Here is a 15,553-nt window from a genome sequence, read left to right as displayed (position 1 = left end):
GTTAGGAACTGTAATGACTGATTATCAATTTCACCTGCTGTTGTACGAATGGGACAGACCACAGGTGGGAAAGATAGGCAATTAGCAAGACAACCCCTACTAAGGAATGGTTATGCAGGTGTTGACCACAGACCATTTCCCTCTTATCATTTCTGGCTACTTCTTAGCTAGTTGAGCATTTTTTCCAGTGCCCTTGCCACTAGTGGTAGCACAAGGTGGTATCTGCAGCCCACAGAAGTTGCTGAAGAAGTGCAACTCCTACGGGATGGCACATTCCGATATGCTGTAGTCAGAAGGTTTGCTGTCCCTCCCAAGAGAGTGGCCAGTGTGCTACTCGTGCGCATGATTCTGTTGTCAGAAAGAGACTACATGAAGGGGACATGAGGGCCTGGCATCCACAAGTGGGGCTTGGCACCGTGTAGCATGTTGGTATTAGCTGTCCTAAACAGTTGTCTTTGGATGCTGGATGAGCCTTCACTTGCTACAGCCATAACAAGAATAGAGTCAAGGATACTGTGTCAACAAGTGTTTGACTTTACTTATTGAAAGGATAAGTACAACAAAGGAAAACATGGATTGTGTGTTCATACATAAACCTGAGGTGTGTGAGGTGCATTCAATTATCAGAAGGACTTCATTAAGAACAAAGGATGGCACATCACCAGACAGGATGTCTTATCTGCAAGGAGAGAGAGACAGAGTGTTAGTGAGGCCGGGTTTTATAGGCTGGTGACACCGGGCCCAGGGGTCACCAATGGCACTGATTAGGACTCTGCGTTGGCTGCATGCTACTTCCCCTGCAATAGGGGTCATCACATTGTCCAGGAGCTGATAATGCCCTGATCCAGGTCTAGGAGGAGATCTCCCAGGAGACAATCCGACGTGTCAGCCCAGCCGTGGTATGGAGGCATGTGGAGGTCGTACACGCCACTGAGCCACATTATGAGTTGTCTTGTGGAAATTCTCAGAAGTTGGATCAGCATGTGGTCTCGTTCTTCCTCTTTCATTTTGAGTATGATCCTGAATCCGGTCCTCAAGAGGTCAATGATTTTGGTTTCTATTGATCCTTCTTTGTTATTTTGTTCTCAAAAGAATTACATTATATACTCAATAAAGATTTTCAACAAGAATATTTTACTCATCAAGATCTGGGATGTGTGACTTAAGTGTTTCATTTATATTTCTGAGCAGCAGGTGGTTGCAGAGAATACCGCTGGCGCAGTGCAAGTATGTCAGGTTGCAGTCTATTTTCATGCAGCAATTATGTCAAAATGACTGGTCTCTAATTAGATTCTTGCTGTGAGTAATGAAGAGTCACCCTTCTGCCAGGTGTGTATTATTTGTCCTCTCATCATGAACGGTGAGTGAGCTACAACACTAATTAGAATTTGTATTGTTCTGGTAGTAAGGCTGGCAATCAGGTATTGCTTTAATTCAAATAATCTGATCTGAGAAATGTGAAAAGCCTGTTATTTGTGAATTAAAGTTCTTTTTCTATGTACAATTTTTCATTGCTGCTTACATTTAAGTTATTGGTCATTGATAACACTTAAAAGTGAATTAATCCACATTAGAGGACTAAATAATTCAAATATTTTGGGATTTTAAATGGGCTTTATTCCTTTTAAAATGTGTGTACATCAAAGTGTGCAACTTTCAAACATCCATGCTACTTGACTGTCACATGCTGGTCAAAAGGCCATGTTTAACCAGCTGTACATGTGCAGCATCCAAGTGATTTCAACAGATTATTAATGTACATAAAACCAACTCACCCCAGCTGCTCCCTGCAACTCCCTGATATTGCAAAAGTCAGGTTCAGTCAGAGTAAAGATGCACATTTCAGTCTCGATTTATTGATTCAGACGGGGCATCTTTAGCCCGGTCTATTTTTATCCCAGCAGTATTTTCCACAGTAAATATCATGTGAGCAGCAGTAGCAGCAGCAAGGGTGGTGCTTTGTCGAACTACGAGGTTTCAGCCGTCTGGAGATCCATCTTCTCGACCCTTTTTTGAGAGCGATAATCATTTTAAAGCCAGATTTACTATAATAAGCATGGCAAGCTTTGATAACCTGAGATCTTAAAACCCGCATTTACTGTAGGTCAGTCATAGGTCAACAGCGCTGGTTAAACTTGTATTTATCCATTTAAAGATATGCACACAAGCTCTTAAATACATTGCGTCTTGTATAATTCAGATATCATGATAGCATATTCTGGGAATTAAAATTTAAAGGAAGATTCAGTGTTTATCATTCATGCAATTTTTTTTATTTATTTTTCATTCCTTTAGTTTTTTTCCCTGAGCATTTACCTTTTTTTTTTAATATAAGTCTATTTATAGTTTATTAAAATACTTGACATAGTTTGACCCATCAAGACATGCTGTATTATAAATATTGCAGGAATTATTGCACAAATTTTAAGTACAAAAAGTTTGTATTCACATGTATGCATTGCTTATGTATATATGTGTGCATTATATTGATTATTATATTATGAATGACAACGTTTATGTAATATTCTGTACTTTAAGAGGCTTAATGTGGTCTCTCTGTACTATAAACAGACTGTCTGTTCCCAGAGAAATCCCTGCTTTAGCTCCTGGACCCCTTTTAGAATATTTGCTTCCATATATAGAATATTTTTAAGCAGGTGAGAATACAAAAAAAAAAAAAAGAAATACTTGTGGACATATTTGACAAATGAACAACATAAAAAAGAAATAGCAAATAAATTCTGACATAGTCACAAAAGCTGCTTTGTCCCCATGGCTCTAAAGCCATTTATCGAATTGTTTAATTAATCTTGTTTTTGAGACGGGAGTCAGTTTAGTTGAGATTCCTTTGTTGGGCTGAGTGCCAAGTCCCTGGTCATTGGCATCCAGTAGCACTTCTTATCAGTCGTGAAGAGTGCATGCAGTGTTCTGATGTTCTTGGAAGAACTCAGCAGTTATCCCATTAAAGGGTTATGTCCCATTTTGGCTCTTCTTCAAGACTTAAGAGATTAAGGTTGTCATCGCATGGACTTTCAGCCAGAACAAAGTACTGCCAGTGCACTGCTGTCCTTGCTCCTGTCAGCCGCACCTCCAGCTCTGCAGGATACTGGACTGGATCCGTAGGAATAATGGGTGCACACAGCTCCAACCTGGATGACATCCTGGAGGAGGACATGCATCACTGGTACACCAAATTCATGAAGGAGTCTCCTTCAGGGCTCATCACGCTCTTTGAGCTCAAGACGATGCTTGAAATGAATGGCATGACAGAAGAGGCCAGCAGCTATGTGGACCAGGTCTTCTTCACCTTTGACATGGACGGGGTAAGAAAACACACAACATGTTGGCTTGTATGAAGGAGAAACTCTACATTTCCTTCAAAAAGAGGTGAACGATCCAGTGATTTCAGCTGCTTGAGGAATCTCCCTTGATGAACAGATTAGATCGATACCATGGAATCATAAGTAAGAGAGCAGATCCGTAGTGATCTACTTGGTGAATCCTTAGTTGTCTCACAAAGCTCAGGATGAGCAAGTCATGTACATGTACATTGAAATATTTAGTATCTGTATAACTATCTGCAAATATCTGCTACTATTTCTTCAAAATTGCTTCAATCCAAATAATAAGTAGTTATAAATAATACAATGATAAATGATGCAAATAGTAAAACTTTTTGTAAAAACTGGTTGTGGGCATCATATCTTAACTGTATGTTTTATTTGCTCTATTGCAGGATGGCTACATAGACTTTGTCGAATATATTGCAGCGATAAGTTTACTACTGAAAGGAGAAATTAACCAGAAGCTAAAATGGTACTTCAAGCTCTTTGATCAAGATGGAAATGGCAAAATTGACAAGGAGGAAATGGAGACCATATTTAAGGTATATCTTTTTTTTTTTTTCGGAAAAAATAATGACAAAGAAAAGGTCAGCTCATAGGTCTCTGAACCATAAGGCTTAGGACTGAGTTTACATTAAGACATAACATATAATCCAAGGCTTCTTATCTAACCTGAGTCTATATATGGCCTTGTTCATACCTAATTCTCTCACTAAAGAAGTGCACATGCATACTAAAGATTACATAGCGCCATTTCACCAACATACATTTAAAGTAAATCGGTGTGATTGTATTTTGAGTTGTGTCTTGCATTATACGGCGCAAAAGTAGTTGGAGCAGGTTTACAGTTATATATTAATGTAAAAACTCACACATTTACATTTACAGAAAAAAATTGAACGGATAAATGTTGTTGCATAACAATTGTATGTGTAATATTTTCCATCAGGCTATTCAAGATATCACCAGGAGCTACGACATCCCCCCGGAGGAGATTGTGACTCTTATATATGATAGGATTGACGTCAACCGAGAAGGTAACAAATTTCATTGTGGTGATTGATAAACCCTCAACTTGGGAACTGTGCCGGCTCAGACGAATGGTTAGCGGAACCAATGCATGATGACAAACCTTATTTTATAAAAGGTCATTTTCATCTTTGTTACTCGCTCTCTCAGGTGAGCTGACATTGGAGGAATTCATCAGTGGAGCAAGGGAACATCCTGACATCATGGAAATGCTCGGCAAGATGATGGACCTTACCAACGTGCTGGAGATCATCATAAGGGGTCAACAAAGAAAAGGCTTGAACTGAATCTGACATCAACAAGTGGACTGTCTGAGGACTTGAGATAATTTTTAGTGGATTTTTAAGGAGTGCAGCAGTGTTGGGAAACAAGTGTATGCACTCGGTGATAATCCCACCTCGGTGAACCGAAATACCTGAGCGAGCAGTCCCACCATGCAGACATGGGCTGTGTCGCCCTGAGGGAAGCAGAGAGTTCTCCTCTTCCTGCCTCTTGCGTTCTCACATCCCCTGCGGGATGGCCCTAAATCAACGGAGCGGAGAAGGGAAATCCACCTCGCATTGCCATTGTGGATGGAGGAGATGGCTCAAAGATGGATCTGGATCTAACTGAGCCACAACAGTAGAAATACTTCAGTCCAAAGTCTCTTCGGTGGCTTTGGCACTATTTTGGATATTATTTGAAGAGATGTATAAATGAGCGCGTTGAAGTAACAGTTACATAGCATCAGACAGAGTAGAAATAATAGAAAATAATGCACTGCGGCCATTTCCTTCTGTGGTTTGTTGGGTGATTAGAGAATTTGGGCTTTTACATGCAAACGCTTGCTGATATCTACAACACTGGTCTTTGGTTCTTGTAAAATCTACTTGGAAAAACTCGGTGACAACTGAGCCCATATGGTGACTGAGTGTAAAAATGTTTGCCATGTTTTCCTGTATTTTGCTTTATTGCTTAATTACAGTGTTGCCTTAATGTGAATGCAATTGTTTCTACAAGAAAAAAAAAAGTTTTTACACTGGTACACTTTCCTGTATGATTCATCTTTGTTCATCCAAAGTTGCAGGAGTACAAATAAATAATTTAGAATACATTTAACTGTGACTTTGCTCTTGAAACATTTGTCTTTGATTTTTCCTCCTATCAAATATTGTTGGAAGAAATTTGAATTAAAATATTCGTAAAAAATATTGGAGGCAATAAAATGTTTATAAGAGATGAGTCCTATTATTCAAGTCTAGTGCTAATATCAGGTGTTGATTTGAAGTTGCTATAGGTCATAAAACCTGGAGGCTATGGGGAGGTTTTTTTTTTTTTTTTAGATCTAATATCAAAAGAAGAAATCTACTTTAATAAATTCATATGTCTGCTGTTTTGGAGTCCTTTGGTCACGTAGCATATAACCCATCCCAAAAATATCAAAACGTTTCACAATAAGCACAAAAACTCATCTATTTTATAACGTTATTAGAAAAAAGTGCTTTGCTGTTTTTTTTTGTCTGAAATATTGTCAGTCCCTTTTATTTGGTACTGCTTGAACATCACTTTACATGTTAATGTATTTCTGTTTATTTTACTGCAACACTTACATTACTGTTTTTTTCCCCCCACGCTTTTGCGGGTCAGACTGATGATTCTTCCTGCACACATCAGATTATTTCAACATATTTCTTTTTCGCCCCACTGTTGTAAGATACCCTGCAAATTCAACACAGGAGACCTTGCCTTGATATAAACGCTTCAGTACATCCCTCAGCTCATTTCTCAAGTTCATAATCAATATTAAACCATGTTATTCCAGGTCTGACAAAGATAGTGGTGTGTACGGTTGGTGAATCATATACCACAGGTTCATTTTGGTGTCCACCAGTTAGACAATATTATGAAAGAGAAGTCAATGGTTATGTAAATTCAACAAAGATAAGGATTTGACTCGACATAGCACTCCAATCCTAAATTCATCGGATGATGCACTTGCGCAAGTGCAGTGATCAACCCACCTACACCACATGGTATAAATTCACTGGTGCTTGCTGTCATGGCTTTGCTCTGCCACAGACTGTCTTCCACCACAGTACAGCCCACAGCCAACTGGAACCATGCAGACCGCAGATGCCAAATTCAACAGAAACAACCTGCTGTTGACTCTGAGAAAATACAGCTTAGCCATCAGTCACATGGAGCAGACCATCCTCCTGCCGAGCCTGCTGCGAGACGTGCCGACTGATGAGGTGTACGACTCCGAAGCAGCAGAGGAGTCCTGCAGAGACCTGTACAGCAGCTATTTGATGCTCAAAGCCCTCAGAAACGCAGTGGAGAACGGTTTGGTTCCTCTGGAGGATCAGAAGAACATTGACCTCAACAAGACGTTGGAGCCTCTGTTGGACTCGGATCCGGAAGCCCTTTTCCACTTCCACCTGAGGGGACTGTTTTCACTGATAAGCAATCTCACTGACAAGACGCAGAGCCTGACAGAGAAATATATGGAAATCATCCGTGGTGTAAACTAGATAAAATGTGACACTTCTGAGACATCGTGAAAAAACAGCGTTCAGTAGCTGTCACCTGAATATCTGCTTGAAAAAAAACTTGCATTTATTGATCCAATGCTTTTAACGTAATAAAAGTGTGAAAAAATACTATTGGTATTTTTTTGTTTTTTAATTCACGGTAGGTAAAAGAAAAACTCTCGATCAGGAGGAATCTGAGCAATTTCACTCAATCATTTAAGATATCTTTATTATATACATGGAAACATATCACACAGCTGACAGGAAGAACTCCCACAAAGACAACTGAAGACAGGTCATAGTCTGCAAGCTGTTTCTGTCTCGTCCTTCTTCCAAGACGGAAGTTTTTGATCCTTAGCGAGCAGGATAGAAAGGTTCGACAATCTCTGCAAAAGTCTTTCGCTCTGGTGAGACAGAAGACAAAGAAAAACAACTTGAAGAGTCAAACGAGGGACATCACGTCTTAAATCCCAGCAATAACTTATTTCAGAAATATGTGAAGAATGAGACAAGACACACATAAAGATTATTAGTGAGTCATCTGTGTTCAAATCTACTACAGGGCACTTGAACAGCGTGAAAGCTCAACCCTTAAAGAAATGGGGGGATGGAGGAGGGATAATCCTTGTCCTTCTAAAACCCTTAGAAATTTGTATAGTGGTCAAAGGCAGTGGACAAATGTTGAAACAATTCATCAAGTAACACAAAGCTGAATATATAACAAAAAGCAGCAGCACGTACCCTTTGGTTGAAAATCATCTGGGTGGAGTTTCACATACTCCCTCATGTCTCGATCTAGTTTAGCGTATCTGTAATTTTCATTCTTTGTCAGATGGTAGCCCAGGAACCATCCAATTGTTGCCAGCAGAACCTGTCGATGAACACCTAAAAGAGGAAAAAGAGGTCAGAGAATGTGTTTTGATTCGACTGTCAGGCAGATTGTATCGTTTGTAAAGTTTCTAGAAAAAAATATGAAGGACGAATGTAGTGCTCGATTCACTTTTCATGGGGAAGAGCAACATGTTTCAGAAAATCCAATCTTAGATTTTGTAATGGAACCAGCAAAACTTAAAATGGGAATAGACTAAAATAGAATAAAGACATAACTAAGGTGTAGTAGAAGAGTTACACTAAAGGAGAGACGATAGCCTGGAGACTGTCAGTGTCCAACAGCAGTCAATACTACAGATACTAATACTTAAGTTGCATGCTCTGTGACTGGACCATCTGTGCATCAGCCTACCCATCAATGAGCCGAGGAATAACTTACGAGCGATAAATGCTTCATTAGAAGTATTGTATTACTCCGTCATGGTTCAAGTTTCTGAAACTGCGTGGACAATATGAATGTAGGTTATGGTGTATTTAATACAGATGCAAAATGTTTTTTTATTCAGCGAATGTGTAATAAATCAAAGCAGATACTGTGGTGTTTTGTTAGTAGCTAACAAACATGCTAACCTGATTTTAGCGCCGGCCTGTGAATGAGGGCGTTGTGGAGCATCGCGGACGCCCAACCTACACCGGCAAGCCACACCGAGCACCGGTTTACAATCCCCGGAGGAGGGAGACCCTTTGCCTCGTCGGGTAGCATCCCCATGCTGAGAAGATTCGCGTTATATCCTGAAAGGTTCTGCAGTGCCCGCTACTGAACTCTGCTCATCGGCTGTAACCTCTTGGAGGAAGCCAAGGACGTGGTGTGCAACCGCGTGAAACATTCGACCAAGAACAACACACTACAAGCGCTTTAGTTCCACCTCAAACTGGGTTCATTTTTTTTTATTTCACATTAAAGAGATAACAAACGCTACTTGTCTCATGTAGAAACGTAAATATTACTGGAAAATTCGTAGCTACATGAGGTATTTTTCTTGTGTACTTTTAGCTTTGAAACAGTGGTAACATTATAGCATTATTTTACTGAGTTATGCACATTTTATTGCAGTTATGACGGCATAGGAAGGGGATTTTTATGAAGATAAAATAATGAAAAATATATTGAGAGTAACGTTACTGATTTAATTTGAAAGTAAACCGGTGACATCATTGAAGTGCAGTCCTCCTCCTCCACCTCCTCCTCCTCCTCTACCACACAGGCTGCTGAGGATACACAGCCAGAGGAATTATGCCCTGCCCAGTAGTAGCTTTGCTTATTTGATGAGGTGACCTATGCATACCAAGTAGTAGTAAGTCCGGGGATATCCCCGGTTTTTGGGGTAAGTGCAAACTTTTTTTCAGGCTTGATCGGTTCGCTGACTTTGATTTCTGCGCCCTGCATCTCCAGATTCAGCCAAAATGGCTATAGAGTCACACGGTAGCTGCTAGTTGCTACCGCTGCTAGCTTCGCCCTAATGGCTCCAACTATGTCCAATCATCAAATATCGCAGAGGCGAAATCTAACATTGGACCTGATTAAGTTAGAACTGCATGCAACAGTGCTGCTTTGCATTTCTAATTAGGGTAAAGGGGCGGAAAATTAAATGCGACACGGCGAAAATAAATTTGCATTATAACATTCCTGTTTAATGTAGCCCGCGAACATGGTTAATCTCGTCCTGGCTGATTGAAAGCGATTGCTGCATTGTTCAAGTAACAGTTTGATTTCTTAAAATTGATTTAACAATGCGATATCTTGGAATCACGCACATGAAGGCCCGATTCACTCTGCTGGAGTCAGAGCAGATATAACGGTGCTGCAGAGAGAGAAGGGAATCTTATAATCCGTGTTTACATGTATCCCACACAGATGTGTCGTGTGTGTTCATTGACAACAAAGTAATCAGCTCCTTTTTTGGGGGGTTGATAATTCAGAAGATTATCCAGCAATGTCCCGCACTGTTTCGAGGCTCTATGTCAAGAAAATCCACCCAACGAGATGCAGGGGCCCCTTAAACTGCAGCAATATTAGGGAACACCCCTCGTCCACTTTTCTGTGATTATATTTTTAAAAAAAAATTGTCTTCTAATGGTTCACACTTCAGTCTGCTGTTGAAGCCCTGGAGATGTATCACTGAGGACCAGCCAGTTTTCAATATCAGTGCCAGAGATTCAAAAATGGTTTTGCAGCGTTGATAAAACAGTCTATTAAACTGAGTTTTCAGGAGAAGAGACTTTAAGATGTTCAGCTTTATTGCTGTCAGTGCTGTTTGTATACTTAAAGCCCCCCCCCACACACACACACACAATAAGGTATACAGGAAATACTCGTAGCAAATGCTACTATGTGTGACATTAATTGTGCTTAAAAAAAATTATATTCGCCACATAATTTTTTTTTAGAAAGTCATCTGCTTTTGTTCCTTATCCAATTCCAGATTACATGAATATCTGAATTTTTTTAAAAAAAATCACATGTTTAACTGCAGGGCACAAGATGTCTCCTCAGTCCTTCCTCTGATCAGATTTCTGCTCTTACGCAATTACACAGTTATTATTAGTAGTATTAAAAAGAACCTTGAGTGAATGAAAACCGAAATGATTTTTTTTCCCGATCACTTCCCCCCAAAACATTAAACACAGATAGAAAACTTGATTTTAAAGTATAAAAAAAGAGTAGTTTTTGATGTGTTTTTGTGCTTCTTGTGTATTTTATTTTATTTTATTTCATTTTACCAAACTGAATCAATCTCATACCTGATCAGATGATTTACCTGTGATTTAACATGCAGTATTATACACCACTTTTATTGTAGGTTAAAATGCTACAACATCCCCAGCATGAGCTGAAATGAATCAATAACACAAATAAAGCCTCTCGTGTGTTCTATTGTCATTTATGGTCGCTAAACGCGAGGGCCTGTGCTCCTCTATGCACTTTCTCGGCGAGGGCGGAGCTAATGAGTCATCCATGCGCGTGAGCCTGTGTCAGCAGATACACACAATTGAGTATAACTTTTGCTTCCTTGAACCAAAAGAAAAAGGTGGTCCATGTTAGTATTGAACCTGAGGTTGTGTATAGATTTATGTATTTTTTTTACCAGCATGAACATTCCTGGTATGAATAAAAATACAAATCAAATATCAAAGTGAACACTCAGGAGCCAGCTGGAGATTCTTCTCCTAGCCTGAAACCTCCTGCTCTTCCTTCATGCTAAATCATCGATGACCTCATCATGATCTACCCAGCAACCGCGTCGTTGATATTAATGCGCTGCAAGACCACTGAGGGGATTCAGTGTCATGGTCGACCTCAGGAAAATCTTAATAAGCTTAAGTTTAGAGACTCTCCTCTCTGCTGCAGCCGTAATGCCTTCTTAATTATTTATTGATTAAATCAGCCAACTTTGCTGGCTGATATCAGCAGCTCGGGATGTGCCCGTGAGCTAACGTGAACGTCTTAAAGTCATTTTCACCAAATCTCTATGGTGAGTGCAGAAAAAGAGGTGCCCACACCTAGAGAGCAGGTTTAATGAAAGAGAAGGAAAGGTGTGTGTGCGTGTGTGTGTGTGTGTGTGTGTGTGTGTGTGCATGCATGCGTGTGTGCATGCGTGTGTATACAATAGGACTGTCACTTTTTATTAGAAGCTTGAACATTTGTTTGAACGTGGGTGAAAAGTTCACATTATTCCACGTTCCTCCTCAACAACAAATATATCCGAGTGCATTTTGGGTGATTTGAACTGCAGTTTTGACAGCGGTAATGTAGTAAAATGAAGTAATGTGGTGGTGATAAATATACTTTTGCTTTTTTTTTTATATTCCCAGATTAGCATGAGTATGGAAGATTATGACTACCTGTTCAAAATAGTTCTGATTGGAAATGCTGGAGTAGGGAAGACATGTCTTGTCCGCCGCTTTACTCAGGTTTGTATATGCCTCTGCTTAAATGTTTGTAATTATTGAATTAAAAAATATTTGTGTATCAGTTTATATATGTTTTTGCTTATTTTAGGGCCTTTTCCCACCTGGACAGGGGGCTACAATTGGTGTAGATTTCATGATTAAAACAGTGGAAATCAAGGGGGAGAAGGTCAAGGTGTGCAAAGACTCAACTACTGTTTTGTTTTGTTTTGTTTTGTTTTAATTTTCAGACACAGAAAATGTGCGTCACTTGTTGTCTGTTAATTACTTGAATGTCAATTTTAGATGTTTTGTTTCTCCAGCTTCAGATATGGGACACGGCTGGACAGGAGAGGTTTCGCTCCATCACTCAGAGTTATTACCGTAGTGCCAATGCTCTCATTCTTACGTATGACATTACGTGTGAGGACTCCTTCAGGTGCCTTCCCGAGTGGCTGAGGGAGATCGAGCAGTATGCCAACAACCAGGTGGTGACTATATTAGTCGGTAAGAAGCCTTTATTCCTTCTACAGTAACTCCTGTATTTTCTCATGTCATCCTGCCATTCCTCCCTGTTGGAGCGAAGCGATCGTAGCTAAGCACAGCCTGTTGCTAACAGAGGTTGTGAGCAGAAGCAATGTCACCAGCTTTTTAAAATATCTAAATTCTGTTAAAATGCAACAAATTAGCTACCTTTTTCTTTAAACAGACGTTAGGAGAGCACTTTCTGCGTGTTTACTTGTTAAATGTTTGTTTTGTGTCATGTTCAACCAGCGAAGGCACGTTTGTCCGTTAGATAAGCAGGAAACTTGTTGTTTAGCGTCTGCAGATCTTGTGTAAAACACATTGTTATTGACTAGTTTGTATATTTGTATTAGGTTTTCATGTGTGCAGATGTATCACAGAACAGGATTTTCACAGAATTATTCAATTGTAGAGAAAAAATGAGAGAATTTACTTTGATGGAAGTTTGGTAAGCGATCTCTCCTCTTAAGCTCTTTTCTCACTGGCCAGAAAAAACAAAAACCAAAAAAAAACAACCTGCCAACACCCAACAACATCTGGCTTTTGTCTGCAGCAGGAACAGCTTTAGTCAGCATTCACTCCCAGGTCACATGGCTCTGTAGCATGTTTGTTGGTTACAGTGCTGATCTGCATTGATGGGAACACAAAATCTAGGTGACCGTGGTAATTCGCGGCCTGTTTCAGGGGCTTCTGGTGTCAGACGCGCACAGTAATTGGCTGGAACTAGATACAACACTCCAGTGCTGTTTCAACACCGTTTACTTCTCTACGGTGTGTTGACTGTGGTAGTGATGCACCAGAAAAAAAAACAACAACAAAAAAACAGGCAGGCAGCTCATTCCTTTCTTGCAATGGGGAAAGGACCAATATAGGCTCATGGTTTATAAAACCTGCGCAAACGTGTGTGTTTGTGTGAGTGTGTGCGCAGTGAGATAACGGTATTAGCAGCACACAGGACTTGTGATTTACAGGGCAGATATGTACACAAGAGTAAATGAAAAAATGTGATTTCAAATGAATTGAATGCCTCGTAATTGAAGTAGTTTTTGAAAGGATTAGCAATAAAAAGAAGCTGTTTCTCTTTTGTTGGTATCTGTCTTATTGTTGGGATTTCTGTGAAATTCTTGTTTGTCAGGAGATGAAATAACACCGATCCCACACACACACACACACACACACACACACTTCCTTCTGTTTCCTCCACATACACCCACACACCACTGTTCGGAGAGAATGCGTGGCAAGACACATGAATCCTACATCATGACATTTAAACATTCCTCCGTGTGTCTCACAGGTAATAAAATCGATCTGGCAGAGAAGAGAGAGGTTCTCCGACAGAGGGCTGAAGACTTTGCCGAAGCTCAGAGCATGCTGTACCTGGAGACCTCAGCCAAAGAGTCAGACAATGTCGAGAAACTTTTCCTTGATCTGGCCTGCGAACTCATTCGAGAGGCCAAGCAGAACAAGCTGGATAACAATGACACTGCCCCGATGCCTGGCGAGGGTAAAACCATCAGCTACTTGAGCTGCTGTAGCCTCAATTAGAGAGAGCTCACGGTTACTCAGTAGCGATGGACTGTAGATGGCAGATGGCTGAGCCCCAATGCCTCCGTCCCTCTAAGGTGGCGCGAAGCCACTTCGTAGTCCTTTCATTTCAAGTTCCATGCCTTTTTTAAGCTGTGCAAGGGTTTGGCCTTAGTTTGGCCGTCCTTCCATGAACAAGCATGGTCAGATGCTGCCATTATGGAGAACGCTGTCCTCGGTGCAACAGGATGTAAAGTATGTTGGCCTAATGCATCCAGGAATCTGCACAGGGCTCCCTCTTCATAGTGAGATGACATCCGTTTTCATTAATATTCACCAGCAGTATTATGCCATTATGATGCTTAACCAGGTATTTTGTTACAGTCGACTAAGTAAAACTGACCAAAAGTGTCGAGATAACCAGATATTGTCAGTCAAAGGTGACAAATTGTTTTGCCTACAACACATTTTTCAACTAATTAAATGTGATCCAGCTGCAAAATCTGTCGCACAATCACTTCTTCCCCACTAATTCTGATGCTCTGAGAGTTGCTCGTCATCTTATTGACCTTCAGTATGTCATTTCTGAGTAGTTCTTTGCACCAGTCATTACAAACTGTGAAATATTTGTTCCCATTTAGAGATTTTTACTTGCTGCTACAATATGTTTTTATGTCAGAAAAGGCAAACTGAAACACACATATAAATACTACATTCGAATCGTATTCTGTTCTTTTTTTTCCTTTAGCATATTTGCAGTGCTTGCGATTAGTATGATGCAGTTGAGATTGCCTCTGAAATGATCATTTAAAAGTAGATATTCTAAACTTAATCGACTGACCTTTTTCTTTGACTGTCAGGTGCTTCTTTTACCCGTTGACGTGAAGAGATCTGCCTTTGTTGTCGCTGCCTAGCCATGAAACTGTATCACTTCTGATTTAATAGAAGGGGGTCTGTTCATGTAGTTTCATATAGAAGTTGTTGTATTTCATATGCTTTTATTGTGAAATCTCTTGATTGTCCAGCATGTTTTGCCATCATTTGTAGTGGTCTAACCTTAATATATTTACCATAACTGTAATGTACTGTATTGCACAATGCCATATACTGCAGACTTATTTTTAATGTAACATTTTGTCTTTTGTTGTAGTGACTCTAAGTACATCATGGCACTTTGCTTTTACATGGGTTTGTTTTCAGTAATTCCTTTGTAAGCAGGCGAGCTGTTTGTTTGACCTCTAATCTTAGATTCAACAACTGTTACTACTCATTTTTATGAATCTATCGGATCTTCCTGTTAACGCAATAGGCAAATCCTATGGACATGTTCCTTTTCCTTTATGTGTACAAAATATTCCCTAAAATTACTCTATAATATTAAATAATTACACTAAACATATCGTCCAATGTTCTTATTTCTTTCAACTGGTCTCGTTAATTGTCTGACTAGCAGGGTTTTTCCATGATTAGAGGGCATTGTAACCCTGGATGTGCGGTTCCTCCTAGTGGTCACATTGTGTAACTGCATCATTGTTATATATGAAAATGATTATTTTCACCAGAATCCTATAAGGCAGGGATGGGCAGCCATGTGCCATGGAGGGCCGTGTGTATGCAGGTTTTTTCCTTCCAACCAAACACTTTAACAGGTGATTCCACTGATTAACACTCCTTCAGCTACAGAGGAGTGTTAATCAGTGGAATCACCTGTTAAAGTGTTTGTTTGGAAGGAAAACCTGCATACACACGGCCCTCCATGGTACATGGCTGCCCATCCCTGGTCCGGATGGAGGCCTTCTGGGTGAAGGTATCTTAATGAACTATTATGGATAACTAGCG

General features: G+C 40.1%; 4 protein-coding genes across 4 annotated transcripts; 3 read left to right on the top strand and 1 right to left on the bottom strand.

Moving 5' to 3' along the window:
* Positions 1–3,003: 3,003 nt before the first annotated feature.
* guca1c (guanylate cyclase activator 1C) lies at positions 3,004–5,881 on the top strand. The gene is made up of 4 exons (XM_086215244.1): positions 3,004–3,323; positions 3,737–3,886; positions 4,294–4,381; positions 4,524–5,881. The coding sequence occupies exons 1-4, from the start codon at positions 3,129–3,131 to the stop codon at positions 4,658–4,660; spliced, it is 570 nt and encodes a 189-aa protein (XP_086071370.1). The 5' UTR covers positions 3,004–3,128; the 3' UTR covers positions 4,661–5,881.
* Positions 5,882–6,402: 521 nt separating this feature from the next.
* Positions 6,403–7,012, top strand: thrsp (thyroid hormone responsive). The gene has a single exon (XM_086216473.1). The coding sequence runs from the start codon at positions 6,473–6,475 to the stop codon at positions 6,881–6,883; it is 411 nt and encodes a 136-aa protein (XP_086072599.1). The 5' UTR covers positions 6,403–6,472; the 3' UTR covers positions 6,884–7,012.
* Positions 7,013–7,095: 83 nt separating this feature from the next.
* On the bottom strand, positions 7,096–8,600 carry ndufc2 (NADH:ubiquinone oxidoreductase subunit C2). Its single transcript, XM_086216474.1, has 3 exons — positions 8,345–8,600; positions 7,625–7,768; positions 7,096–7,287 (listed from the first exon to the last, which is right to left on the bottom strand). Exons 1-3 carry the CDS (start codon positions 8,481–8,483, stop codon positions 7,238–7,240), a joined length of 333 nt encoding a protein of 110 aa, XP_086072600.1. The 5' UTR covers positions 8,484–8,600; the 3' UTR covers positions 7,096–7,237.
* Positions 8,601–8,940: 340 nt separating this feature from the next.
* On the top strand, positions 8,941–15,112 carry rab30 (RAB30, member RAS oncogene family). Its single transcript, XM_086216472.1, has 5 exons — positions 8,941–9,099; positions 11,588–11,686; positions 11,775–11,858; positions 11,986–12,169; positions 13,485–15,112. Exons 2-5 carry the CDS (start codon positions 11,594–11,596, stop codon positions 13,733–13,735), a joined length of 612 nt encoding a protein of 203 aa, XP_086072598.1. The 5' UTR covers positions 8,941–9,099; positions 11,588–11,593; the 3' UTR covers positions 13,736–15,112.
* Positions 15,113–15,553: the final 441 nt, after the last annotated feature.

This window comes from Aulostomus chinensis, chromosome 10 (assembly GCF_037954235.1).
Source record: "Aulostomus chinensis isolate RoL2024-O1b breed Wild chromosome 10, RoL_Achi_v1.0, whole genome shotgun sequence".
NCBI classification, from domain to species: Eukaryota; Metazoa; Chordata; class Actinopteri; order Syngnathiformes; family Aulostomidae; genus Aulostomus; species Aulostomus chinensis.
Note: the sequence above shows the minus strand (reverse complement) of the source record. Positions and strands in the feature narration are given on the sequence as shown.

Bases quoted from the DNA above. Each gene is read 5' to 3' on its own strand.
- guca1c (XM_086215244.1), top strand. From the start codon at position 3,129: ATGGGTGCACACAGCTCCAACCTGGATGACATCCTGGAGGAGGACATG. The intron at 3,324-3,736 runs GTAAGAAAACAC...GCTCTATTGCAG, and splicing joins TCACCTTTGACATGGACGGG to GATGGCTACATAGACTTTGT. The intron at 4,382-4,523 runs GTAACAAATTTC...TCGCTCTCTCAG, and splicing joins GATTGACGTCAACCGAGAAG to GTGAGCTGACATTGGAGGAA.
- rab30 (XM_086216472.1), top strand. From the start codon at position 11,594: ATGAGTATGGAAGATTATGACTACCTGTTCAAAATAGTTCTGATTGGA. The intron at 11,859-11,985 runs GTGTGCAAAGAC...TTGTTTCTCCAG, and splicing joins TCAAGGGGGAGAAGGTCAAG to CTTCAGATATGGGACACGGC. The intron at 12,170-13,484 runs GTAAGAAGCCTT...TGTGTCTCACAG, and splicing joins GGTGGTGACTATATTAGTCG to GTAATAAAATCGATCTGGCA.
- ndufc2 (XM_086216474.1), bottom strand. From the start codon at position 8,483: ATGGGGATGCTACCCGACGAGGCAAAGGGTCTCCCTCCTCCGGGGATT. The intron at 7,769-8,344 runs GTTAGCATGTTT...TTCCTCTTTTAG, and splicing joins CAGGCCGGCGCTAAAATCAG to GTGTTCATCGACAGGTTCTG. The intron at 7,288-7,624 runs GTACGTGCTGCT...CTGTCTCACCAG, and splicing joins AGATGATTTTCAACCAAAGG to AGCGAAAGACTTTTGCAGAG.
- thrsp (XM_086216473.1), top strand. From the start codon at position 6,473: ATGCAGACCGCAGATGCCAAATTCAACAGAAACAACCTGCTGTTGACT.